Raw genomic sequence first — 27,455 nt, 5'->3', positions numbered from 1 at the left:
CACGTCAATAATGAAAAATGCAGTTTGCCAAGTGCACTCGGCACTTCAGGTAATTATGGCTTGCAGAGTTGTTCTATATAGAGAAGTTGAAGCAATGCTCTGATATGATAGATGATTGATGCGATAAGGACACTGCATATTTTTCCAGAATGTACTCACAGTGTCCCCTCTGCATTTTTACATGGTTTACGTGGTTTTACACAATAACCACTGTATTTTGTGAAGACAATAGCCATCTGCCTAATCGACTTGGTTTGTAGTGTATGCATAAAAAATGTAGGACATTTCCTGCCATTGTACAATATGTGCCTAAAAGTTCCATATATGAAAGAATTCTCATATAAATGTTAAAAAAAAACCGCTGGTGCCAGGGACCCTTTGTGGGGGAGAATCGTAACATATTAAGCATATGCTTACCACCATTTGTACACTTGCCTTTTGTATTCTCTGAAGTTGTGGCCGGTTTGTGGCAAAAATGTAAGACTAATTTGATTTTAGAGTCACTTGATGTTGTGAGCTGACTCCAAACCTTTCTCCACATCGATCAGTTAGCTAGCTGGCAAATAAGCCAAACTCTCAGCAGCTGTAGGAATGGTTCACTTGAGTGAATTGAGCAAAGGGAGTCATGACAGATTGACGTCATCCGTTACAATCACATCAAAGATAATGTTAATATTGGTGGGACAATAGACACAGTTGGATTTTCTTTTTTTATTATTGGTGCTCGTCTATAGATATTGATTTTTTTTTAAATGGTACAGCACAACTTTATCATTTATTGCTAATTATTTTCTGGAGCCCCTGTCTATGGATCACAGACCCCACTTTGAGAACTGTTGTACTAGGATATTGATTGTATGTGCTAGCAAGTGAAGGTGAACATGGATAGTGTTCAATTACCCTTCTGCTGTTTGAAAGTAAAGTCTTTCAAGAATGGTTCTCTGTAGCTGTCAGTCAGTTTAGCTGCTACACTGGTCTTGGAGGCTGGGGTGAGGGTGAAAGTTCAAGGCCTGGGGTGGGTGATGCATGACCGTTCTAATGCAATATATATGTCTTCCCACTGTCTTGCAGAATATCGGGAAGAAGATGACGTGTCAAGAATTCATCAATAACTTGGATGGGCTAAACGAAGGGCAAGATTTCCCTCGAGAGCTCTTAAAGGTAGGTCCTAACACTGCTCTATGTCTACTGACCTCCAAAGAAAGCAGTGGAACAATAAAAATGTAGATGAAATGGCTGTGAAGGAAATGGAGGGTGGAATTGAGTCCGAGATGAATGGCCATTTTGAAAGTGGAGACTCCTGTTGGAGGAGGTAACACAAAACTCTTATTTTCACTGTCCCATGTACACAGTGATAATCCGATCTCCCAAACCAGCAAGAGTCATTGAATCTGACATTAACTTGATATTTGTACACCTGATATATTCCACATGACTTACAACCCCAAAGGACAAAAAACTTTCTACCCCCGTATTAATTAGAGCAAGTCAGGTTTTGTCATTGGAGACCAGGGGAAAGGTCTATGAGGTGGCACTTCAGACAGGAGCCAGCGACTACAAAAGCTCCGTGGATTGCGTTACAGCGGAGCAAAAATACCACAATAGTTCTGTCCACGCTGACCCACATATTACCCGCTTCACGTGAGTGCGGAACAAGACAGCCCAAACAAAGGCAGGGGTCAGTGGCTTTTGTGGCTGTGTTTTGACTGACAAGGACGAAAATAGGCCAAAGCTAAAAACACTGATGGAAAAAAGCAGTCACCTATCCAATCAATAGAAATGAGCTCAAAATGTAATTCTGTTATGTGATGTAGTGTTGATAAAAGAAGGCGTGAAGTGATTCTTGGTCATGTTTAGTTATCGAGCTTTCATCTCGTTACTCATTGTTCTGATTTCATAAGTCAGAACTCTGAAAGTCGATGTGCTTCAGAAAAAAAAAAACACGTTTGGACAGCTTTTTCATGGGGCTGTGCATCGTGTCCCGAGTCACTGCCTTAGAGGCATCGAGCTTGACATGCGGTGAGTTAGTCATCTTGGGCAGCTGCGATTAGTCTTCTAATAAAGCGAGCAAGCCGGCTGTGCACCTCCCGCCGGACTGCCGGACTCCTGCCGCCCGCCTTACATGTCCGGTGCTGGCACACGAGGTGTGGCCAAGGCTTAGTCCTGCACCGGCAGACCAGAACACAACCCTATTGGGCATAAGCTCTGCTGCCCCGGGAAAAAAAGGAAATTGGTTTGCCCTGCCAAGAGACTCCTCTCAGAAGACATAAGTAATGAAATGACCCCCTCCACCACCACCACTATCCACTAGACCGCCAACCCCCACCTCCACCTACCACCTCCTTTCTCCACACTTCCACTTTAATAAGATGAAACAACACACCTTGCACACGCAGCAAAAAAAGAAGAAGGAAAAAAATAAATGGCATGGACCACATCCTGCTTGGCACATCGTCTGGCAACGTGGCCAAGTGGTGGGCTCCATAACGCCCTCTGACGAGGCGCACGGCCTCGCTGTGCCTCCGCGTCTTCACCCAGGTGCCAGTTTGGATGAGTGTGGCATTTTATGCAGGCTTTTCATTACCCAATCACCAGTGGTCCCCGGGGGTACGAGACTGCCCTACGGCCTTTTGTGCTTTTTAGACGAGAACGGAATGAGTCATGTAGCATTTGTTGTTGGAGAAGGGAGGGGAGGGAGGGCGAAATACCAGTTGTTGCTCCTAGATGTCCAGAAAATCAGTGTGCTATTTTGATCTTAATTTGATTCAAGCGTTGGAACATACATATGTAAACAAAAATATATGTTTCCTGTGTGCGGATGGTTCAGCTCATCCTTGCAGAAGATGTGCTGCTGTGCTATCTGTAGTCACTAGCTCAAGCTCTCTGGCTCAGGTTAAGTGGATCAATATGAATTAGCTGTTCCAACAGGCCCGGCTTATTTGGACCTTGAGCGTCTGCCTGCCATTTCCCGTGGAGTCCGACCAGCTGTCTTGAGAATATTTTGATGGATGATTTTGTCCTTTTGAAGTGCCCGGCGCTTGACGTCGGCAGAATCTTCGGCAAATTGGTGACAAATGTGCTCGCATTGAAGGCTCGTTAGTGGTGCTCGCTCTGGAACTCAGCCCAGAGAGCAGAGTGCAGATAGCGTGTGCGTGTGTGTGTTTTCATATGTGCACGATAATGTTTCTTTGTGGCAGGAACGTGCAGGGGCATGATTGACATTACCTTTTGTTACTGCGTTGCTTCCATGCCCGACGATGGGTGAATATCAGAATGTTCTCCTAGCCCCATCGCATCTGTTGTGATCAACATGGAAGGTGTCTAATGACACATCCCTCTCTTGTACATTGTCTTTTTCTCCCTCGTGGTGAAAGATGCAGGGAGTATTTGCATTCTCTCTGGCAAGGCGCTGGGTTTTTTATTTCCGTCTCCTCTCGTGTAGGTGTAATATGCATGCACACTGGAGCAGCACACATTAGGAGAGCGATTGTTTATGCTTCCAGCGTGACCCCTCCTGCACGGCAGGTTCACCTGATATCATCTGAATCACGTAGCATGTCAGCAAAACTTCTCTTACCGTTTTCTCTCCCAAACCCAAAAATATTGACTCCGGTTTTTCAAAGAATTCACAGAATACAGACATGTTTTCCATGTCTACATGTGATAATGCACCATTTTTTCTTATGTTGGTTCTATAAGACTCTACCAAGGATTTGATCTTTAAATGTATGAAGGGTTATAGATCAATTGATCTATGCAAAAGTGCCGTTGTAATCCTCAGGTTGGCTGAGTAACTGTGAAGTACCATTAATGCCCTGTGACGGAAGCTCTGGTAATCGAATAGTGGATTATTTATAATGATCTTTTACCATCTGTTCATTACGGTGGCCAGGGCACAGTTCCTCTACTAAAGTTACACCACTCTCTAATTTTCTCTTAATCTCGCCTGGCGGCAATTCTACTAAGAGGTGACAAGAGACACCAAATGAAGCTCTGCCCCTGAATTTTTTACCATTCCACACAATGGTGGATTCATGAGATAAGAGATTAGATAAGAGCCGTTTGTTCTGTGGCCATATGCATTGGTTACAGATCTTAATTGGCGTAATGTTTAGACACAGTCACTGGATAGCCACTGTTTATCCTCTGTCCGCGTTGAAGGCCTGGTTAAAAACATGTGTGTTTTAGAAGTTGCACAATTGCAGATCCTGTTGCCGTCTTCTATGAGGTGGACAATCCACTGGGATTGGGTTCACAGACTTGCACCTCATACTATTTGCTAAAACTAATACATGCTAATAGTTTGCATAATCAAATGTCTTTTCTGTGATTTAAAGTGTTAATGTTCTTTTTTTTTTGGTTAATGCGCACAGCAGCCAGTAATCAGACAAAATGGAGACCATCTTTGCAGATAGTGCACAATGCACAGCGTTATCTGAACCTGGATTTTTAACTTAAAAATTGCATTAAATTGAGTTGTTGCAGTCCAGCCTTCAAGCAGAAGCCTTGAATATGTGTTCGGCTTTGGTTTAGAAGCTCCTTTTCTACTCCAGGGAACTTGGCTTCTTGCTCCCAGGGTCAGTGCGCTATAAATAAAATTGCTATGCCTTGAATCCTCTCTGTTGTATACACTGTCATAAAAATGGTGTTTAGACACAGATTTTCTTCAGATATCGCAAGACTAAGATTCAAATGGAATAGCCTTGAAAAGTATGTGCAGCACAGAGAGGCATAGCTATGGGGAACTCTTTTGTATTTGACCACAGGTAATCAGAAAAGTTCTGATTATTATTCCATGGCACTAAAATGCTGTTGCTTGAAACATTGAATTCATTACAGTCCAAAGATGCATTTTTGCATTGTATTAGAATAAATTGTTCCTCATAATGTGCCTTTCATAATGAATGATTTCAGGCCTATTGCTTTGTTAGAGTCCCATTGTGTTGTGTCTTGCAATGGCATTTCAGCACACTGAATGCACCTGTTTTTAGTATCTCAGATGAGTCATATTTTAAAATGTCGTTCGATGTGCTTTGAGTCAAGACTTTTCAATTCCCATCTCTGTTACACTGGATTCCGTCATGCCATTGGACAGCTCGGGACTGTCAAAGATGCCGTTGTAAAAGCCAAAGAGAATTTCATGTCGACATGGACCAATGTTATTCTGTTAAGTGCTGCTGTATTTTTGGGACACTGTCTCTATGAAATATTGCAACACTGACCTTACAAGACACCTCCTCCCCCTTCGAAAGAAGAAAGCATTGACTGGCAGACCAGTTTGACATAGGTCTCTGTCACCAAGTGTTCATAGAGACGATCACTCAAATTTTTTTTTTTGGACCACCATTTTCCACCTGATTGCCAACCAAGGCAGGTTATATATGGAAAATATGCAGCCTGTCTCTTGCAATATTAAACAGGGCCTATGCCAGTATATCTCAGATCCAATTTCTTGATGTGCTCTTGTTACGTTCTCTAATTTGAAGCCATAATTTGAATAGACATAACCTGATGCCTCTTGAATGGAATGTATTTCTTTATTCTCTGTCTATTGTGCAAAAGGTCCTAAATCCAGAGTGCGGAGTGGTGTTTGTTTTGATGTTGTAAGTGTGTTATTAGCCAGCCGATTGATATTCATTAATGAATTTAAATGGAAATTACTTGTGCATCTTTGCATTGTTTCAGCAGCATGAAATTTTAAAGATTTATCTTGATCTCCCTGTATAGCTTTAGTGAATGGAGAGATTATGAGCCTGTGTACAAGTATGAAGACCTTCATTGACCTACAGCCTCATATCGGCTAATTAGGACAATAGCCAACAAAAAAGCCTGCTCATTAACCATTCAAACTTAGCCTTTGGCTATAATGGATCAGTTTGCTTGTCAGCGAGCCTTTGCATTAGTAGACGTGTAAATCACATTCTATAAGCCAAAGATTTTTGTCAATACTTTTGCAACAATGCAATTCAATTCCATACTGGGCTCAGTTGGCAATATGAAATGATAGATTCAGTCTCACACATTCTGGTTCCTTTCCATGAATTCACAAAGTCCAAAAAATATTTGAACATTTTATTAGTAAGGGTCAGAACAGTAAAGGTAGCCTACCACTATGGCAGCTACCAAAGTCCTGCTACTACTCCCACGGCGACAACAACTTGTAGATTGAAGCTTTAAGCAGAGGCAGATGTGTAAACACTAGCGTGCAAGGTGAACTACACCATCTACAGCCTAGGAGTGCAAGAGAGAAATTTTATGCAGAGAAAGTGGAAGACATTTCACTTGGTATCTCAGAATTTTGACTTAGCTTGTAGCCGTTTTTTTTTTTTTTTTTCAGATAGCAGAGATGGGCTTCCATACTCTGGTTGGTAAAGAAGACCAAACGCCTTGATGTTGAAAAAAAATCAGTTTAATATCAGTTTCAAAAAAATCTGTTTAATACAATTTAAACAATGAATAATTTTCATACTTGGTGGTGACGCTTATTTAGTTATGCTGCTGGTTGCCTTAAAGGTGCCATGTGTAAGAATTGAGGTAAAAATATCCAAAAAATGAGCTACACGCATCAAAAGAATGAGAAGAAGTAAAGGTGATGATGTCATTAAAAAAATGGCAAGGTATAGTGCTGCAGAGATATCAACCAGAATTAGCATGCTAAATTACTAGCCACAGCCCGACAGGTGTCATAATACCAGCACCGGCCATGGGAGGCGGTATGCGGGCAACATAACCGCCAGCCAAACTGCAATACACGTTTCTCGGTTGTTACTCTAGGGTAGACCAACTCACTTTCTGGAGGTATACTGCCTCCATCTTTTATGGAATGTGGAGTATGAATTGATTTTTTGGCGGATATTACACATGGCACCTTTAATCTGTTCCGAGAACTCTCGCTCTTAAGTTGAAAGAAACCCTCTTTGTGGTCAACCCAGCATTGTATTGGTGGTCAGAGGGAATACTCTTTGCCCTTTACTCATGTCTGGATCCCACCTCATCATCCTCCAACCCCCTCTTCGTTACCCCTCACAGAAAGCTCATCTAATGTATAACCCCACCTGCAGCTATTGACTCTCTGAGAGGGCAGACATCCAAGGGGCCTGTCTCTGCGGCTCGTTTACAGCTGAATTATTCTCCTTTTTAGCAGAATGTCGTGGCGCTGCCATCTCCAGTGAACCAGGAAGTGATTAAATGACTGACTGGACCCTCTGAAACATTGCTAGACATGCAGAGAGTTTAATAGCCAGTGGGGTCCATCATGTCGATCTCTGTGGAGAAAACTGGTGTGTCCAGGTTGCTAGGGAGAGCGTGCCAGTGGTCTTTTAAGCGTGGTATTTCATCAACTTTTATTACACGCATGTTGAATGAATCGATTTTTATGGTGTTGATGCCACCTGTGCAAATGTTTTCTTTTTATTTATTGCACAGAGGCAAAAACGATTAAACAAAGTTTACAATCAACACCGCATCATTAGCACACCCAGTCAAGCGTATTTTAACTCAAGTTACACTTGCAGAGAAATTCATGCAATGCTGCAGATGACTGAGAATCCCAGTGTGGCCACTCTGTAACATAGACAGACCAGCACACATTTGTTTTATTCAAGTTCCAAGACGGTCCACCTGTGACTCACGTGTTGTCTCTCACCACCCCTCATTGTCCTTTCCTCTAGTGCGTGTGTGTGTGCGTGCGTGCGTGCGTGCGTGTGTGCAAGAGGGTGCAGGGGGCTCGGCCTCAGTGTTTGTCTTGGAGAACAATGCGCATGCTGACCTTTCGCAAACAAGAGTGCCTTGCATGAAGCCGCTGTGTAATCAGACACTAATCTCTTAAGAAGCCACGCTGACATTTCTATTTTGATCGGCCACGTTTAACAGCTGTTTTCAGGCATCAAGGCGGCCCCAAATGGGAACAATTATTTGGTCTGTGGCCAGCATCTGGGGAGGAATGGCACTCTCATTTGTTTTGGTTTTGTTTTTGTGTTGTTTGTGTTTTTTCCTTAGCATGTTTATGCTTTATGGCCATTTCCTGAAAACATTACTGCAAAGAAATGATAATTTTAGCCCTAGTCATGTCAAAAGAAGGCACACACTGGGACTAATGGTTTGAGCTATTAGACATCCATTATGTGAGAAGCTGGCTCATAGTCATCTGGCTATGGTGCATTAATTGCATTCATTTCTGTCTGAGAATGATAATATGTGTTATTAGGGATTTTAATTTCGCCTTTTTTAAAATCTATCTTTAGTCCATTCTGATTCATCATGATAGTCTTTCACGTAGGCGCAATCCACACATGGCAACGTTGGATCTGTCACATCATTTGATCAGTGACGACCCCTGCAACCTGTAAACACCAGTATTACCCCGCGGTGTCATACATGACCATCGGGAGAGTGACCTCCATTAGATGAAGTACGAATAGGTCAGGTAACATCACAAGCGATGTCCATCTTCCCACTGACACACGGACATAAAGGCCCAGAGATTTCATCTCCAGCTTTAAATCATCATCCACAGTTTCCATATGGTTACATTGTGCTGCATGTAGCTACACAGTCGATAGGCGTCAAGGTCGTGCCAGTAAATTATGTGGATTGATCAGTGACTGTTATGTTTTATTACTCAGGTATTTTATTAAAAACAAATGACAGTTCCAACTTGATTTATGTGAAATTGTTATCTTTTCATCCTAACCCTAATAAACGCACCGTTCACGTATGGTCGGACTCTTAAGAGTGTAGCTGTGGGACTGACAGTTCTCACGACAGCCCGTCCGCAAAGCAGGGAGGGATGGTTAGAGAAGCACTAAAATATTGATGTTGTAGTTAGCTTGATGAATTGGATGAGCACTCTGTTATAGTCCAGCAGCATTTAATTCTCCCGGACCAAGGGGTTCCTGTGACAAGTTGATGCCCGTCGGGCAAGCATCCATATCTCAGATCTTTATCTGTTATTTTTAATTGGAACTTGGGGTCCCTCCACTCCCTCTCCTTTTGAATGCTTCTCCCCTTACACTCCCATACGCTTTCTCAGTTCTCTTTACTTCTTGACGACCTTGCAGGAGAAGTCATCCTTTTTTTTCCCCTTGTCAAGCCGAACAATCCTGCCAGAGACATTAAAAGAAAGAAATATGAATGCAGTAAAAAAAAAATCTATGAATACGTATGAATTACTTTGAAAGCATGCTGTTTTTTATTGCCGTTCCTAACATTCCTGGATGTTACAGCAGGGGTGGTGAAAGACTTAAGTAATGCCTTGGGGTGAGTCGGGGTGAAGAGTGTACAGCGGGGAGTATTTAGTCGTTGTCACCTGATGGTCCTCGGGACCCGGAACATTCCTTGTCTTCAGCGGGCGGCTGTGTTAAGGCGCCTGTCATGTCGTGATTGATTCACCCATATATTTAGTGCGGGCAGAAGCCTCCCTCATAGTATGCTTGCCATGCAGACATCCAGGTCCCAGCAGGCTTTCGGGATTGCAGTAGGTGGGGGTGTAGTTAGTATCTTAGAGTTTACATCCCTCATAATTCACAATACTTTAGATGTGACACCGGTGGTGCTGCATTTATTTCTGGATGTCATCCAGATTTTGTTTTTGCCAGCTCCCATTCTGATGCTTCATCCATCAGCTTTGTGTGTTTTTGCTTGCTGGTTTGCTTGTTCACGTAGCATATCTGAGTTGCTTGGTGCAATTGTATGCATGCGTTGTCCCAAAGATAATTGCATCTGTTGCTCATACCAGCAGCTCACACCATATAATCGCTGCAGGGGTATTTTAAGCAGCTGAGAGAGAGAGAGAGAGAGAGAGAGAGAGGCTGGAGACTGAGGCTGGAAAATGGAGATCCCAGGGAGAGTGAGAAAGAGATGGCAGAGCTCAGAGAGAGAGAAAATGAGAGAGCGAGGGAGCCGTCGGCAGTGTTGCGGATTGACCCCTGGTTATTTGCTCACCCTGTCGTATGCTTCGCTCCGAGTACATGGGCGGTGAGCTAATGTCTCAGCCTACACGTTCATTTACACATCTCCGGCGAAAAGGTTGTATATGCTGCTGATGATGCGTGTTTATTATAGCTCAGTGATAGCACCTCTCCCACTTCTACCAGCACACCATAACGGCACAAATAAAAATCAGCTTTTCGTGCGCCTTTACTTCTTTCTAGACCAGAGGGAGAACAAACACTTGATTGTAAAACACGGGGGGAGCAACGACTGAGATGTTGAAATATGTTGGCTTGGCTCATCCGTGAGCATCTGCTATAAAGGAATACCAATGGTGATGGAGATGAATAATTCACATCACTTTGGGTTGTAGGTGTAGACCCCTGTAACACAACACAGGGAAATTGAAACACTATTAGGCTGTGGCATCAATGAACATACAGCCATGTCAACCTGTTCATAGGAAGAGTTTAGTTTCCACATAATTGGAAATCATATATATGACAAATACATGATGTATATTGTTTTTATTAATATATTATCTGTCAAATCTGCTTGACAATCGCTTAGTCCGAGTTCCAGTTATTATTCTTTTTAAAGCGTTATTGTGCTTATTTTACCTTTTTAACCTGGGAGGGTCTAAGTTTAAAAACCCAGCACACCCTAATGGTTATGGAGTTATATCCTCACGAGTATATCCTGTCTGGGTTTTTTTTTTTTTGGAGGGGGGGGGAGGGGGTTACAGTTTTCTCCTCAGCTAGCAGAGTGGATCCATCCCTGCCCAGCCCGATATGCACTGCTTCTCCAGATCGCCTCACCCGCTGTACAACAAAACAGCCCGCCCACGTGTTCTATGGTGGGCATCAGAATACTGAGAGATGCAGAGGGGGAGAGGGAGAAGAAAAAAAGAGAGGAGGGAGGGAGGGGAGGGGGGGTGGGGAAGGTGTCTCTTCCAAAGCACTGGGCTCTGAGCCAAACACAGACAGGCAGATGTCAGCCCTGGAACATGCCTCCAGTGCACTGTTAAACATTTTTCATAAAAGAAATTATGAAAGCATCCTAATTTTCAGATTTTAGTGGGACGTCTCTCCACTTACAGCTCAAGCACCTCCAAGTTACATCATTTCGTCCTTTTTGACATTGAAATGTTGTTCGTTGTGCCAGACCATTATGGATGTTTGACTCTAGGGTCAGCAGTATGGGAAGCGCTGTTGAGAACTTCATAGGGGATTTAGCATATCGAGTCCCTGCGCTGCGAGTTGAAGCATCTCTCCTCAGGGGGGAATGTGAGTTCCGTCGAGTCACCAATTCTTATGACAGGTCTAACGCCCAGTTAACGAACCTGCCAATGGTGTTGTCTTTGTGTTTAAAAAGATGAATTAGGCAGAGGGGATTTTGTGTGTGTGTGCGCGTGCACATGTGTTACGCAAGACATTCAGTGCATATGGAGGGGATAGTTAAGGGTCACTTAGGCATCTGGCCCCGATTGAGTCACTGGAGCAAGGGAAAGGATGAAGACTTGCCTGCTTGCTTGCCTGTCCGATGGCAGTGTCCATCTGGCCAGCCCCTGGCTCTGAATCCCCAAATAACAGACACACCAGCTTTTGGTTACTTTGCTTCGCTCTCTCCCCAATTAGTGTGTCACATTTTCTTATCTTGTTGTCAGTTTGCTTAACAAGACAAGAGGCTCCTTAAAACTTGGTATGTAGTTGTAATTGTAATTGTTTTAGCATAGAATTGATATCAGTTCATGAGGTTTGATGTGATGGGTTAGATGACAAATCGACGTGCTTTCAAAGTTTACATTTTGACACACAGCATTCTGTATTTGTGTTTTTAGCATTTCAATGGCTGACATGGCATGAAAACATTTTGTAGCCATTTTGAACGAGTTTTGTCTGACGGCTTTTTCCCTTTTTCCTATTAAATGGTAAATTTGCTCAGTCTATTTATGACTTCCACCCACTACGTTGGACCAGGCAAGGTAAATATTTCCCCCGGCACGGTGATTTTCCATTCCTCGAGATCTGACCGATCGCCACTGCCAGGGAGTGTCAGTAAATACCTCATCCTGTCGCGTCATGGTGTGGTGTGCGGGGCATGAGGCATGACGAAGCAGGCGCTAGCAGCAGAGATGGCTCTGGAGCATATTTTCCCCTGCGTACAGCAAGGTTAACAGATGGGTGAGATGAGGCATCACCCTCGCTGATGATCACATGAGGGCATATCGCCTGGCACGCGAGCACCCGCGCCATGCCACGCCACGTTGCCTTTCCAGCCTGCCTGACAACATTGCTTCGCACACAATCCACTGCCACCCACCTGCTTTCCCTCCTCCCAGGGTGCCAGTGCAGGTCGTGCCACTTTAGAATCACGACACCGGCACTCGTCCTGATTCGTCTCACCTTGCCCACGCCAGCGCTGGTGGCGGAGCGGCGTGTCTAATCGTTTGTGGGGAAGCGCTGGCAAGAGCCGCTCTTCATCTTCAAGGTCGCCCCCAACCAGCGGAGCAGACAGGCAGTCAGGCAGGCAGGCAGGCTTTGGCGCCGACTCTGGGTGCTCCTTAAGTACCGTGAGTTTGTGTGCGCAGCCTCATTTACATGTCCACACATTCCCAGCTAAGTGGTCTGCTCAGGGATGTGCGGGGGGGGGGGGGGATCGTCAGGGTTGCTTGTGTACCTCATCATGCACCAGCTGCGCCTCATCCTCATCCTCATCTCCTCCACGGCTCCTCACAGGAGATTTACTCTCGGCTGTAGTGTTTATGCTTCACCTGCACCGTATTCTCAGCTTGGCTGAATGGATGGCAAGGTATTGTCCTCTCTTCCCAAGCCCTTTGAAGCCCAGTCAAGCCAGTAGAGTAGAGCACTGCATCTGCTGTGGAAGTGAATACAGGGATTTAGCTGGCGGGGTAAAAAAAAAATGTGCATGCAACAAGCGAAGGCCATGAACTCAATTTCTAGAGAGCTGCTCACTATATAAAATTCACGTTGCAGTCAATATAAATGTAAATCTAGGCCTAATATGGATTACCAGCTCCCTGTGTTAGATATAGTGTTTTCCCCTCTCTCCCATGCAGGCAGTTAAATGCAGTCTACTCAACATGTTGAGCGTTGGACGGCCGTGGCCAAAGGTTCCGTTTCCAGGAAACACAATTACCGCTACCGTGAGATGGCTTCAGATAGCAACATCTGCTAAATTGCTAATGTACATGTAAATCCAGCCTATCCTCGGTGCATTACTAGCTCGCTCATAATGGATGTGGTGGGCATTTCTCCCGGAGCGCTACCCCTGCCCCACCCTCGACAGCCAGCGGGAACAATGTAGCCGTCCGCCGTACATCATGGTCAGAGCTGTACGTCAGTGAGCTCGCCAGCTCGCTCTCTATCACTCTGTAATGTACGTGCTGAACTCCCCAATCACTTGGGCACAAATGCCAGGCATTTCACCGACTGCTATAAAGTGTGACCAGTGCCGACCATTTGGGAGCTCTCTATTTTTGTGACCGTGCTGAACATAAATCCCCCACCCCACTCACCACCCCCCACTCCTCACCCCACATCTCACCCCACATCTCTCTGAAAGAACATAGAGCAATGGACACTATCTCTGCAGAAAAGCATTTGTGAATGTGCACATTGACAACTCGGCTTGTTGTGGTGATTTTGGATTAAATCAGTCTCAGAACCATGTTGTTGCATGACATGCAGACGCATCCTTTTCACTTCATACGGAAAATGGAGAAAGAGTTTCATGTGTCAAAATAACCTGGCATGTGTTGCCTTGTAATTTGTTGCTAGAGTAGTAGAATAACATCTGAATAATTGAGTACGGTTGTTCTTATCAAATAATCATTTTGTACTTTCACTCTGCAGTCAATCTGTGGTGCAATCTGTGAATGACCCTGAATTATTGATAATTTTGAAGGAGGTTGGAGGGGGGGTTGAAGGGTTCATAATTGAAGGGTGAATAATTGTGTTTCTAGTACATGGGTCATTGGGTACTGTCGGACTTGATATAGTCGAACTGATCTGAGGTCAGATATGGCTTGTTCATGATGCATTTATCTGCATTGTGGTCTGACAGCCTGAACTCACCAAAATGAATCTTTGTGTGGTGACACATTATCAGTCAGACAATATGCATGAACACTTGCATGAAAGAGACATAATCATTCATAATCATGTGCAAATTGTCTTGACTGCAGTGATACTAAACCATTATGTTAAAGGTGCACTATTCAAGATTTTCACTTTTACAAAGCCATACAAACTTGTAATAGGCTAATCAGTAACCTAGCATAGCTGCACAGCATAGACGTAGTGAGTTGCTACCGAGAAAACCAGCCATGCAACTTCAAGAATGGCGGCCTGACAACATTACCTTGTCAGTAGATATAGCTCTTTGGAGTTTTTGCCTGTTGTTAATCCTTCACCTCCACAACAAAAGCATTTTCATTGTGTACAGGGGGGATAAGTCACGAGAAGTTTTCTATTTACAACATCAGAGTAAAATATAAATATATCGCGATCGGAGCTCTACAGTCGTCAAAAATACCTAAACCTGCATAGTGTACCTTTAAGGAACAATTGGTGACCATAACAATTATTGCATAGTAGTCTGCAATAATGCAAGACTGCAATAATAATCATATGGAAAATAATTTGCAATTGCAACCAGTTTTTGAGCCTGAGTAATGTTTGTCAGGTGAAGCGGCTGTCTTAACTCCTTGGCATAGTGTCTCAGCATTGTGAGTCTAAATAGGCTCCTTGCTCAGAGCCCCTGTCAGAGCTCACGCCATGCTGACAGAGAGACCCACCGCGGCCCCACTAATCCCCTGATGCCTCACAGCCGCGGGGCGAAGAGGAGCAGGCTACAGGGTGCAGCTCCACTCCGGCCTTTAGCCTGTGGTAATTCAGCCCCAGTGTGTTTCTCCTATGGTGATTGACACGTTGGCTGCTTCCCCTCCACACACACACACAAACACACACACACACACACACACACACACACACACACACAAATCCATAAACGCTCCCTCACCCCTAAACACTCTCTCTCTTTCTTTCTTTCTTTCTCTCTCTCTCTCTCTCTCTCTCTCTCTCGCTCTCTCTCTCTCTCTCTCTCTCTCACACTCTGCCTTTTCCATGTGTGCTATCTAGCTGCAGACATTAATGAGCCAGCTGCCCAGCATCAGAGCAGCAATGCTGTTGCTATTTGGAATATAAATGAATTGATGCTCTCCATCGGCTCTCTACACAAGGGGAGGGAAGGCTATTCTCTTCTTCTTCTTCTTCTTCTTCTTCCTCCCCCTCCTTCTCCTCATCCTCTTTTTCTGTCTTCCTCTCTTTTTCACTGTCTCTCTCCCTCTCTGTCTGTCTCCTCCTCTCTATTTTCACTCTCTCTCTAACCTTCCCTCTCCCACTGTTTCCCACCCTCTCTCTCTTCTTTCATGCTCAGTTCCTCCCTCCCACCTTCTCTCTCTCTCTCTCTCTCTCTCTCCCTCTCTCCCTCCCTCCCTCCCAGTCACTGACGTGTGGTGGCTTCCAGGGGGAACTATCGCCCATGAATCAAAACAGTGCTGGAGCAATGCTGAAACAGGCAACCCTGCTGATGCTGTTGAAACTGGCTAGCGGACAGATTGTCTCCTGATCATCTTCCATCCTTCTGACTCTCTCTTTCACACACACTCCTTCTCTTTCTCTCTCCCTCTCTCTATCTGTCTTTCCTCTTCTTTCTGTTCCTCACTCGAGTCACGGCACAGCTCTATTCCACCAAGCGGTCGGACAACCCAGCCACCGTTGCCCTCCCTCCTTCCTAGAATCTTCTCCCCCCGCCACCTCCGAGGCTTAGCGGGACTGTGACAGGTGCAGGGGCTTTTTGGGACGTTGCCGTGCCACCTTCTGCCTCGTTGGTTTATCTCTTTTTTTTTTTTTTTTTTTTGTCTTTGCCTCCTCTCCGAGCACTTGTTCCTCTGTCGCTCCGGTCGCTGCAAGTTTTTGGTTGTTGTTTCTTTTTGGTCGTCCGTCTGTCGCTCTCGTCTCGGAAATGATTGGGGTGAACAGCGTTCAGGGGACCAGCAAGCTCCGTATGCGGTCTGGGGGCTCGGTCAAGTATGGTCGGGAGGAGTCAATGCGAAGGCAGCAGCAACAACACCGCTCCAAGTCCCTCAAAGTGTCCAACTCGACGGAATTCCCTTCAGATAAGCACAAGAAGGACAAGGTAAAAAAAAGGGGGGGAAATTTGAGGACCTCCTCTGCATGTGCCTCTGTTTGTGTGTGCGTGTGTGCGTGCGTGTGTGTGTGAATGTGAATGTTTGTTCTTTTTAAATGGGTGTATTGTTTGATATAACTCCCACTCCGACTGTGTAGAGATTTGGCAGTGAAGGGCATCTGTTTGGCGCTGAACTGCTGGGTGTTCAAATTGAGTGTATTCTGCAGTGTCTCTGGGCTGGTATGGTTAAGAAATGTTTGGATCTCTCGGTCACTCTTTATTCTGGTCATGCACGGAGAGAGGCAGAGAGATGCATCTCCCCTGTGTGAGAACCACTTGTTTGAAACTGACATTGTTGTCCAGTCGCCAAGACTGTGGGTACGTGTGATTGCAAAACGTCTGCAGCGTAGTGAGAAATAGCGCGGCTGCGGTTTGCTTGTAGTCGTCTGGGTTTTTCAGAGCTTTCTCTGTCTTATCTGTGACTGCTGCTGTTGGTATAAAAAAAGTGAACGGAGAAAGGCAAGGTGGGCAGCGTTTGTTTTTTTTTTTAAAGTGACTGATTGGTATGTCTCTATCTCTCTCTCTCTCTTGCTCTCTTTCTTTTTTTCCTTTGGCTTCTCTCCTTTACCACCTGGTTGCTGGGGGGTGAGTCTGTTGTTAGCCCTCTGCGAGTCGCACTCTTTTGTTTGTAGACATTGATAAGTCACCTTGCCCTCGGCTGCCAGTTTTCGCCTCCCACCCAGCTCTCGCTTGCTCTCTCTCTCTTCCGCGCCTTTGGGCTGGTGATTGATCGCTGGCGGTTTGCACAGATGTGATTGTTGCCAACTTTGCTGCTGTGGTGCTGTAGTACCTTGTCTCCGTCCTCTGATTTTGGCCATTAATGGTCTGCTAATGTGGCTGGTCTTCTGCTCTCTTTCTTTTTTCATCCCCTTCCCTCCCTCTCCCACCCTCTCTCTCTCTTTCTCTCTCTCTCTCTCTCTCTCTCTTTCTGTCCCTCTCCTTCTCCCCTCCCTCTCCCCCCCCCCCCATAAATGTTTATGTTCGGGGTTGGGTGGGGGTGTTATGCTATGGGTTGTGTTCATGTGCATTCAAACCTGACTGCTGTCCATTTTAAAAGGCAGAATTGTCGGGGGTATATTTGCTTCAGATACGTCCCCTCCAGGCTTATATGGCTGTGTTTATAAGGTTTTATAACCTCAGCTTGTGAACTGGCAAATAGACTGTTGCTCCTTCATGTTTCTGTCTTGAATTTGACAGAAACATGAAGGAGCAACAGGTTATTTGCCAGTTCACAACGGCAGGAGTCGGTTTTTCACAGATATGGCTCGGCATGGCTGTTGAACAGTAATTAATCATGATCACAAAGGCTGGAGAGACCTTGACACATTTCATTCATTTCTTTCCCTTATTTTTTATCCTCACTCAATTAGTGTTGAATTAAAATAACAATGTTGTATATGTGCTTTATTGCAAATGGCAACATGCAAATTCAAGCAATTCGTTCTGAAATCAAGTGAGTTTGCCTTTTTTTTGCTGTGACCAGCAGAGGGTGCTAAAGAGGCTGCATTCCAAGGAGTGGTCCAGGCCGAGCTCTCTAACTTGAAACAATTAAATCTCGTCAGTTGGTTCATCCTCCACAGCATCATAGTTTGCAGAGACATTGGCAAAGTTTTGTTGAGCGGACATTGAACGGCAAAAAGGTTATTATATGTTGATCCGAGCCCAGGTGCTCTGATGTCATATGCGGGGCGGGGTGGTGGTGGTGGGGGTAGCCTTGAAGGACCCGATTGAGCGTCGGAGAGTCAGGCAGTCGGATCACTGGAGAAGCTGTGACTCACTGGGCAGAAGAGTGATCCTCTGCCCACTCACAATCAGACGCCTCACCAGCATACAAGACCAAACACCGTGCTTACTTGCTTATAGACGATTCTTCTTCTTTTTTCTCCCTTAAAAAAAGCATGAGCCAAATGTGGGAGGTGTTGCTTATTGAAAATGGAGACCTTGCATGGGCATAAGCTTCCATCTTTACTGGAGTTTTTTTTTTTATCCAGCTTAATGCTGCAGTGCAAAACCCATGTGCTATGCAATAAGAGGGATTTTAGAGATCATTTACAAATTGATTTTTAAAAAAGAAAAAAAAACTAAGAGTCGACTTCATTTAGAGAACATTTGATTATTTCGTATTGCTAGAGCTCCTTCCCACCTTTATAGTTTGACTTCTACCATTGCTACAGCCACGATCATATTCCATCGTCCTTGATAAAAGGGCCTCTTTATCCTCAATTCTGTAGCCCTGTCACGGAGGGAGACGTACAGTAGGTTGGTCAGATAAGACCGGATTAGATCTGATCAAAGCGACAGGCTCTCCTAGTGAGCTCCTTCAGTGCCACTAGGCTATCTTATCTCTGGAGCTGCCAGGCATGGGACCCACTCATCTCAACCCATCCACTAATGCACTTGAAATGATATGTACACAATCATCACTAGGCCCCTATACACGTGAGCTAGTTGTGCTGGGTACTTTAAGTTTTCAGTGGTAAAGTTTTCAGCTATCTATCTATTATGGATGGAGTGGACTGTTTCTGTTCTTTCTGGGGGGGATCAAAATCTTGTCTGTGGTAAACGGGTGATTCGGTAAATGTGTAAGCAAGGTCTTGTATTGAGCATGAAATGGAAGAGATTGATAGCTTCTCCTTTCAGATCCTTAGGCATGTCTTCAATCATATTTTTGCATATAGGACAATCTACTGTGCAGAGCTGGGAAGTGACAAACAGCTTGTTTTGTATGATTAACATGCTGATAAAAGCACAGCTTTCCATAGATTTTGAATGGATGTTTTGCATGGATTGGTCACAGGGTGATAAATTAAAATCAATTATGGTTGACAACGGTTGGCTATCAATTATGAATGCATTTTTTTTTAATACATGGTCATGCCGTCACCTTGGTGAAGGTGATGAGCCAGGCTCTAGATTGATTAAACTCCTGTCTCAAGATGACATGCTCGCTGCTTATTTGGAGACAGATTTACCCAGAAGAAGAGACCATTTTCGTTTCAGTTAAAGCATTAATCATGCCAAATTTCAGCAAGAATTTACAAGGTCAATTTTTACAGTAAAAATTTACATCTCTGTGTGAATTGTTTATGATTTATCGAAGAGGCTTTTTTAACAGGCATGAATCTAATTTCCATTGAGTGCTGCTGTTCACTAGGTGTTTGACTAGTTTCACTAGTAGTTTTGTTATGTTGTTTTAAATGTCTATTATTACATTTTAAACACTTTTAAACTGTTGCCCTTTTATGCTTCTATTACTTTGTGTGTTTTATTTTTTCTTTTGTATTATTTACTTTTGTAAACTGTTTTGATCTGTTTGCTTTTGTTGATGTAAAGCACATTGAATAACATGAGTATAAAATGTGCTATATAAATAAACTTCACTTGACTTGGCTTGGCTAATCTCTCCTAATGTCAGACTAAATGTCGGACTAAATTATAAGAGTACTGACACCAAAGGCTGGATGTGAAAAAATAACTTTTTGAAAAATGAACTTGACTAAATCTACATCTGTTTTTATTCACACAGGCATTGTACAACTCAATCAAAAATGAGAAACTGGAGTGGGCAATGTAAGTATTCTGCTTTCTCTCTTCTCACCATTGCACAACACATTACAAAAACATTGTCTTGGGGGGGGGGGGGGGGGGGCGCCTCTCTTAATCGTGCCTGTCACTCATTATTGGTGCGATGCTGGAGCTGATTATCTAGTTGGTTGCAGACAAATTGCAAATGAACCCTGAAACTATCAACTAGCCGAGCCATGTAGAGAAATATGAGGGCAATTATGTTCTGATTAAATTAAGGGCTTCATACAGAGATAAATTATGAAGAGTGTTTACTAAGGACTTTGCGGACTCGGAGGAGACCATCTATGGCTACCCTTTGCATAGCATAAATAGTTACAGTGAGCAAATATGTCTGGATGGTACACACCAATCCAAATTGTCTAGGTTTTGTTACCATGGGATTGTAAAGAATGTTGTTTTGTGTGTGTGTGTGTGTGTGTGTGTGTGTGTGTGTGTGTGTGTGTGTGTGTGTGTGTGTGTGTGTGTGTGTGTGTGTGTGTGTGTGTGTGTGTGTGTGCGCGCGCGTGCATGCTTGCTTAAGGGAGTGCATGTGTTTGTGTGCATGTGTGCCTTCCAAGCCTACAAATGACCAGATAGTTGACATGTGCGATGTGAACTGCAATTAGCATCAGAAAAACATCACATTAGAATGACAAATCTGCCTGCCTGATAACAGTAATGCATAGGGGGCAAACCATCACCATTGTGCTGTTCGCAATCTGCCAAATTACAGACCCACACACACGCTCATGGGTAGTAGGGAAGCAGTGCGGATTTGACAGGCTTGGGCTGTCTTGTACCCAGTGATATGTGTAGGTCAACAACATACATCTCTCCTTGTCAGATGGTAATCAAAAGCACCCTTCCACACGATTGTTTTATCTATTTTAGACCTATAATGTTTATAATGTAGCCTGATTTTAAATAGCTAAAAAAAACATTCATCACCACTATAAAACATAGTCCTTGCTAAGAATACATTTGGGTCTCAAACATTTGGCCAGCCTGTGCATTTTGTCCATGATTAAATTAATATTGTTTTTGTTAAACAGTTATTCATCATTTGGCTCACTTTGAAGTTTTAGTTCCCAGTATATGTTCAACACTGAGATATGGCCATTATTTGTGGCAAACTAATATCATAATTGATAAATGTCTGGACAGAACCATAGGAGTCCTTCCATCTCTAAAAGCTTTCTTACAAGCCAATAAAGAACTGAAATGATGAATCTGCATGCACCAAATGCTCTTGTATATCATTTAGATGTCCCTTGGCAGGGGCAGTGTGCAGTGTAGATTATGAACACGTTCCATTCGTCCTCTCCCAGTTATCATGTGAAATCACCAGTTGAGTGATTAATGCAGCACTGAACTATTGTAAGATTATTCTTTGTCATAAAACATTTAAACACTTGCTGATACAGCACTAGCAGCTAACATCAAAGCAATCGTAATAATATAGCATCAAGGACTAAAAGTCACTATTCAAGATGGCAGTACAGCAGAAACAAAGGGAATGCAATGAGAACGCTCGACAGACCTCCCTGGGCACCCTCCCCCTCTCTGAGCGGGGTGTTTGTGCTGTCCATGTGAGGTAACTGGCTAGCAGTCGTGCGCTCGGCCTTGCCGCCTTCGCTGACCTCACTGCGGTGTTTCTTGCCTCGCCGTGACCCCTGCCCGTGGCCTGGCACGCGTCCAGACCCTTGTCGTCACAGGCAGCTGTTCTCTCGTTAATAAGTGGAGGCTGGCCGAAGGCATTGTCCAGGACAAATGCATTTAGCTGAGTTGCAAGTAAAAATACAGAATTGAGTGATTCTAGACGCTAGTTTGTCAACTGAACTAAAACCCATGGATAGTTATTATGGCTGAAAGATGTTTAATGAGATGTATTTTAATATACACTACTCACAAAAAGTGTGATATCTGGCTTTTGGGTGAAATGTAATGTTTCAGTACAGAAACATTGAACAGTTGGACATACACATTCAAAAGTTTAGAGAAGGTCACATTAAGTTCACCTGTAAAGGTTATAGTGGATTTTAGGTTCATCCTGAAATTTCACCCGAAAGCCGAATATCCCTGACTTTTTGTGAGTAGTGTATGATTGTAGGTTTTATCCATGAAGGTCTGTCTAATTCTAATTCAGATTTTGTATTACATGCAATGCATGCGATTATACTAGTTGCCACAGTTTGTAGCTTTACAAGAGCTTTATGCCAATTCATTACAACAATTGCATCCAAGTGCAAAGAATTGACAAGTAAAAATGTATTGTGTCAGTTATATTAAATTCGTAGGAAGAGGCCCCAATATTAACGTGTTAATGACGCCAAATTACCCTTCTCAGTGTTTCATTGTCATGTAAAAACAGCGTCTTCGGTCAGCAGCGCCGCTTAATGGCTAATCCATATGCTGTGTCTGCCACTCGTGGTACTTAAATGCGGTAGGTTATTCACAGCATAATTAATGTTGTCCAAGATGATAAGCAAACAATGACCGCACAGAGAATGGAAGAAATGAGATTTCACTAAGAAGGACTGTTGCATGATGGACTCTGACTGGCCAGCCTCGAACGACACCAGCTGGTCTGTGGGAGGCACTACCTTTGTTATGTGTTTGGCTCTGGTGATGGACAGCAGCTCTGTCATCTGATTGCTTATGGATAGGGGGGGGGGGGGGGCTCACTGACAGGATGAGGAACACCAGAACACCCCTGAATGCCCTCAGGATAACGTGGCACCGGTGACTGTCGGTGCGCTGATGTAGTGACGTGGAGGAGACATCCGGTGGCTGTCAGGGGAGCAGTTTCTGACCATTCACAGAAGCTGAGTGTCTGTCATTGTGTTGCTCAGTTGGAAAGGGGCAAAGAGGACACGAGGTGTCTATCAGCGAAACTAGGTCTGACTAGTCAAGGTCTTACAGCATACAAACAAGAACCATTGGAGGGCCAATTGTCAATGTAAATACCATCAAACTATAACTAACTCAGGCCAAGTATTTCTAGAGGTCTAAAGATACATAGAACACATGACTACATGAAATAATTTCATATTATACTCTTCCGTATTCTCATAAAGTTTGGATGGCTTTAAGTTAAAATACCTGTAGCTGAGACCTTCCTGTGTTCTGTCTTGCTTTGCAAAAGAGGCAGATGCATTTGAATCCAGGGAGCCACAAGTAGCTCATACCATAACTCAGTCAGGTGCCATGGTTTTTTCATGCAAATGGCTAGCTTCAAAGCAGCATCCATTTCCTGTGGTTTAACTCGGCAAGAAAATAGATTGTTAAGGTGTAATTTGATTTTTCTCTGGACTCCTTTATGGCCTCTTTGCTACAGGAAATGACAGGGATAACATTCAGAGCATGCGCATCTTTCAACAAGTTGCCCCAGCCAAAGTCAAGATGAGAACTATCCTACTTGTTAGATTTTGCTGTAGCGTGCTCATGTTGCTGTCTCTTCTCTGTGGCAGAAGGTGTTCACTGCCACCGTTCCTCAAGACTTTCAAAGCTGTTCAGCTATGCATGCGCAAAACGCCACCCCTTCCGCCCCCACCCCCCACTTCCCACCCCCCACCACTGCTTGGAATAGTGACAGCTTCAACAAGAGGACAGAAAACAGGTGCAAGGCCCAGCCAATTACCATAGTTTATTACCCCACTCTGCCATTCGTTGTTTGATTAAAGAAGTCATTAGTTGAACGTCGTCCAATTTTTGAAGGTGCAGCCCGTTCTCTGGTCCAGTGTACACAAGAGTTGTGATGGCGAAATGGCGCATAGACACATTACAGCTTCATCAAATCTGTGAGCGCTGTACTATTTTTCAAACTAATACATGCTGCGTGAGTCACATATTTTTATTTATATATTTGGTTGTTTTTTTGTGTGTTGGTGGGTGTTACTTTCTTCTTTTCCACAGGCTGTGAAAACCAAATTATATTTCTGCTGAGATAAGAGACCTTTGTGGTCTTAGAGACTATTAATGATTGCTATCTCTAAAGTTGCAGAGTAACTGTATCTCTTCTTGGGTACCTCTTCTGTATCTCGGAGTTGGAGTTGACAAAAGCAGCGAAAATCCCAACAATCTCATTCAAGAAATGTTTAGTCTGACCAGTCATCTGCAAATTCAACTGACTCTTGGAACTGAATTTGTCAGTCTCAATCATCGTTCCATAGTTTTTGTAGCCTGTTACCACCGCGCCTGTCGAAGTTGTGCTTGTGTGCAAGTGGTTGTGTGTGCTTGACTGAATGTGAGTTTAGTGTGTGAGTGGTTGTGTAGAGTTGACTGAGTGTGTGCTGTGTGTGTGGTTGTGTAGGGTTGCTTGAGTGTGTGCTGTCAGTGTGAGTTGACTGTGTGAGTGGTTGTGTGTGGTTGACTCTGTGTGTGTGTGTGTTGAGCGTGCTGTTGATCACATAGGTTCCTGTATTGATCTTGATGCTAGGGGACAAGCCTGACCAAGACTAACGTGATAACTGCTCTTTGAGTGGAAAGGCGCACACCCCCGTGCACTGAAAGCTCCCGGAAGAAAGCCAACCTGACAGATACTTTTTTATTATGTATGGTCGCCAAATGTTCAGGATAAAACTGTCCCTTCTATTCAGTTGTGATGGACCTGTTATAGAGCAGTGCAAAGCCCACTCTTATAGTTAGGGTCAGGGTAATGGTAGAGATGATGTGATTCTCTATCTCAGCTTGCGCTGGTGCTCTAGACTAGTGTGAGCTATTCTTGTGACCATAATGTACCAGGAAGAAGCTAAATTGAAGGTGTATAATTAAATTTTTGCTGATCATGCAACCGTAGAGAAAACCGGAAGCTATGCAGCCGCTCCTGGCCATTGAGGTGCAGAGTTTGAATTAACAGCTTATTAAAACTGTAAATCTAAATGCAAATGTTAAAAAACGTTACAGTATCCCCATTAGAGTTAGGCAGCAGAGGGAATTTGTGTCCTAGTTTGTGATATATTCACTCCTTACATTTTTTTTCTGGTGAGAACCTTTGGGTGCATTATTGAATAGATACATTTCATATGGGTACATTGGCTAATTATGAATTGATTTGATTTTTTAATCTTTAAATACTTTTTACCATACAAATACAATATGCTTACTATCTAATGCCACTGTTTATCTCAGATAACACTTTAAATTGCATACTGTTAACTCCAAGGCCTCATGACAAAAAAGCAGAGTTGATATTCCATAATTTCTTAAAACCCATTTGTAATCCTTCTGACCTAGAAAATGCAAATTGGAAAAAGTTTACTCCAATCATTCTTGTGATGGTGTGCCAAATTTAGAATTTTTCCACCATTTAACAATCTCAAGTATATAGACATTTATTATTTCTTTCATAATATACTGTACAACCATCTGCACCAGTTTCATTTCAGATGATTTAGCAATATAGCTTTTAATGATATGAGACTTTTATTGTTTCATGGTAATTAAAGGGGTATTTAACAGGTATTTAACATTTGTTTAATCAAGACCTTAAAGCCTCCATTGGCTCGTATGACATACTACATAAACTAATAGTGATTGCAGCCATTTGGAACAGTAAGCTTGAATACGTGTTCAGTAAGCACACACACCCCACCGCACCCCTAAATTGCAAACATCCTGCTTTAGAACGATACACATTTGAATAAGCCTGACCTTTAGAAAATCAGTTTAACATATTGACTTGCATTCAGATACTTTAGAGATCAGAGATCCTACCCTTTTTGGTTTGGGGTGTTTTCCATTCAGGACCATACAATCAGTCACCTACCTACTAGACAAGTCTTGAGGGGACTACTTTGCTTTCATTCAGCCATAGCCATTTTGAGGGTTTGAAATCCCATACACCCACAGGCACAAGATTTTCACTACGATAGAGTTGGTTGACATTTTGAAGGATGGTTGTGGGCCAGTTCACGCTTTTTCTTTGTTGTGTGGTGTGGTGTTGTGTCTATCAGAATCAGTTGTATTGGCCAAGTATACTTGGGCGGTGGTAGTGTAGTGGTTAAGGAGCTGGGCTAGCGTGCAGTAGCCTGAAAGTTGTCGGTTCAATTCCCGGCTTCCACCGTTGTGCCCTTGAGCAAGGCACTTAACCCCAAGTTGCTCCGGGGACAATGTGATCCCTTGTAATATAGCTGACATATGTAAGTCACTTCGGTCAAGAAGTGTCTGCTAAATGTAATGTAATGTAATGTAATGTAATGTACTTACGTACACAATGAATTTGACTTCGGTAGGTGTTAACTCTCTATACATTCAACAAATAGACATGACCTGTCTATCTCCTAAAACTCCTTGGGGTGTGTTTTGTTTATAGTGATGGTGACGAGTTGAAGAAGTCCTTGTCAGAGCTCGCTGACAACAAGACCGAAAATGCCCACTCCAAGGGCATCAGCAGAATTGGCAGTGGCAGCAACCCATTCCTGGACATCGCACATGACCCCAACGCCGCTGTCTACAAAACGGGTTTCCTGGCCCGCAAAATCCATGCTGACATGGATGGGAAGAAAAGTAAGTGACCATGTATGAACGGTTAGTAGGGACTCGCTATGCACTACCATACTAAATAATATACATAATAAACTATTATTTACCTAACTATTTACAGGTGCTATGCTACATACAAAGTGAAAAATCAAAACTTTACCTTGACGCTTTATCCTATACATGAAAAAACGTACCCATGATGACCCTAAATGATCATAGAGACTATCATTTTGAAGATTTGCTCTCTTATTGAGGATCGTTGCACACAAGAGGCTTTTGAGAAATGCAGTCGTGATTTGTGAACATTGGAGTTGAATGTTGGAGAAGAGGGACAGCTTGACGTCTCACTCTCATCACCCTGAGCCATGCTCTCTCTTTCTCTCTCTCTCTCTCTATCTCTCTCTCTCTCTCTCTCTCTATCTATCTATCTATCTATAGCAGGGGTGTCAAACATAAGGCCCGGGGGCAGATCAGGCCCACCAGCAGGTTTCATACGGCCCTGTTCTGGGTAGGAAGGGGAAATTTGAAAAAAAGATAGTCTTCAATAATGTGTAATAAGCAATATCTCTATGATACCTTGATTAAACCTAGCACTACAAACCATCTTCAGGAAGGAAGAGACATGGAAGTAGGTTATTTCAAGAGAGAAATAGCGTTAGTAGCACATGATTTGTACTTGTTTGCTTATAAGTGGATATGGAAAAGGAGTATATCAAACAACACTCATACCCATGCAGAAAAATGACAATGATGGCCCTCACGAGGTCTCATTCCAACAAATCTGGCCCAGTAGCTAATATGAGTTTGACACCCCTGATCTATAGTATCTATCTGTTTATCTCTCTCTCAAATATTCTCAACAGCTGTATGGGGTTCATCAGTTTGACTTGAAACACTCAGCTGTTTTACTGAGACCTTTGTTCTTTTTTCCCCTGTTGCGGGACCCATAGCGTTCACCCCATCAAAACTCAAAATCTACATTAAGGTGTACTGCACCAGAAATGCAGTCTTGCACCTGCAGCCACATAGTACAGTACATTGGTCAAGGAGAGCGTCTGAGAAACATCAAAGAGCAGTTGCTCAGACACGCTGACTGAGGAAATGTCAGAGGCTCAGAGAGACCAGTGAGGCGTCCATTTTACTGCATTACTAGCAAATGAAGGATGACATTTCGTGTCTCTTTGAAACACTTATCCTAGGCG

The 27,455-nt window shown here is 43.6% G+C and overlaps 1 protein-coding gene across 5 annotated transcripts in view; it reads left to right on the top strand.

Annotated features, from left to right (window-relative positions):
* The window catches only part of psd3l (pleckstrin and Sec7 domain containing 3, like), an 89,559-nt gene that overhangs the window by 49,165 nt on the left and 12,939 nt on the right, over positions 1 to 27,455 (top strand). For all 5 annotated transcript variants that reach the window (XM_042058445.1, XM_042058446.1, XM_042058447.1 and 2 more), the window contains 3 exons: positions 1,072 to 1,161; positions 19,730 to 19,773; positions 26,084 to 26,277. In XM_042058445.1, coding sequence (XP_041914379.1) covers positions 1,072 to 1,161; positions 19,730 to 19,773; positions 26,084 to 26,277 — 328 coding nt within the window. The remainder of the gene's footprint in view (positions 1 to 1,071; positions 1,162 to 19,729; positions 19,774 to 26,083; positions 26,278 to 27,455) is intronic.

This window comes from Alosa sapidissima, chromosome 13 (assembly GCF_018492685.1).
Source record: "Alosa sapidissima isolate fAloSap1 chromosome 13, fAloSap1.pri, whole genome shotgun sequence".
NCBI classification, from domain to species: domain Eukaryota; kingdom Metazoa; phylum Chordata; class Actinopteri; order Clupeiformes; family Clupeidae; genus Alosa; species Alosa sapidissima.
Note: the sequence above shows the minus strand (reverse complement) of the source record. Positions and strands in the feature narration are given on the sequence as shown.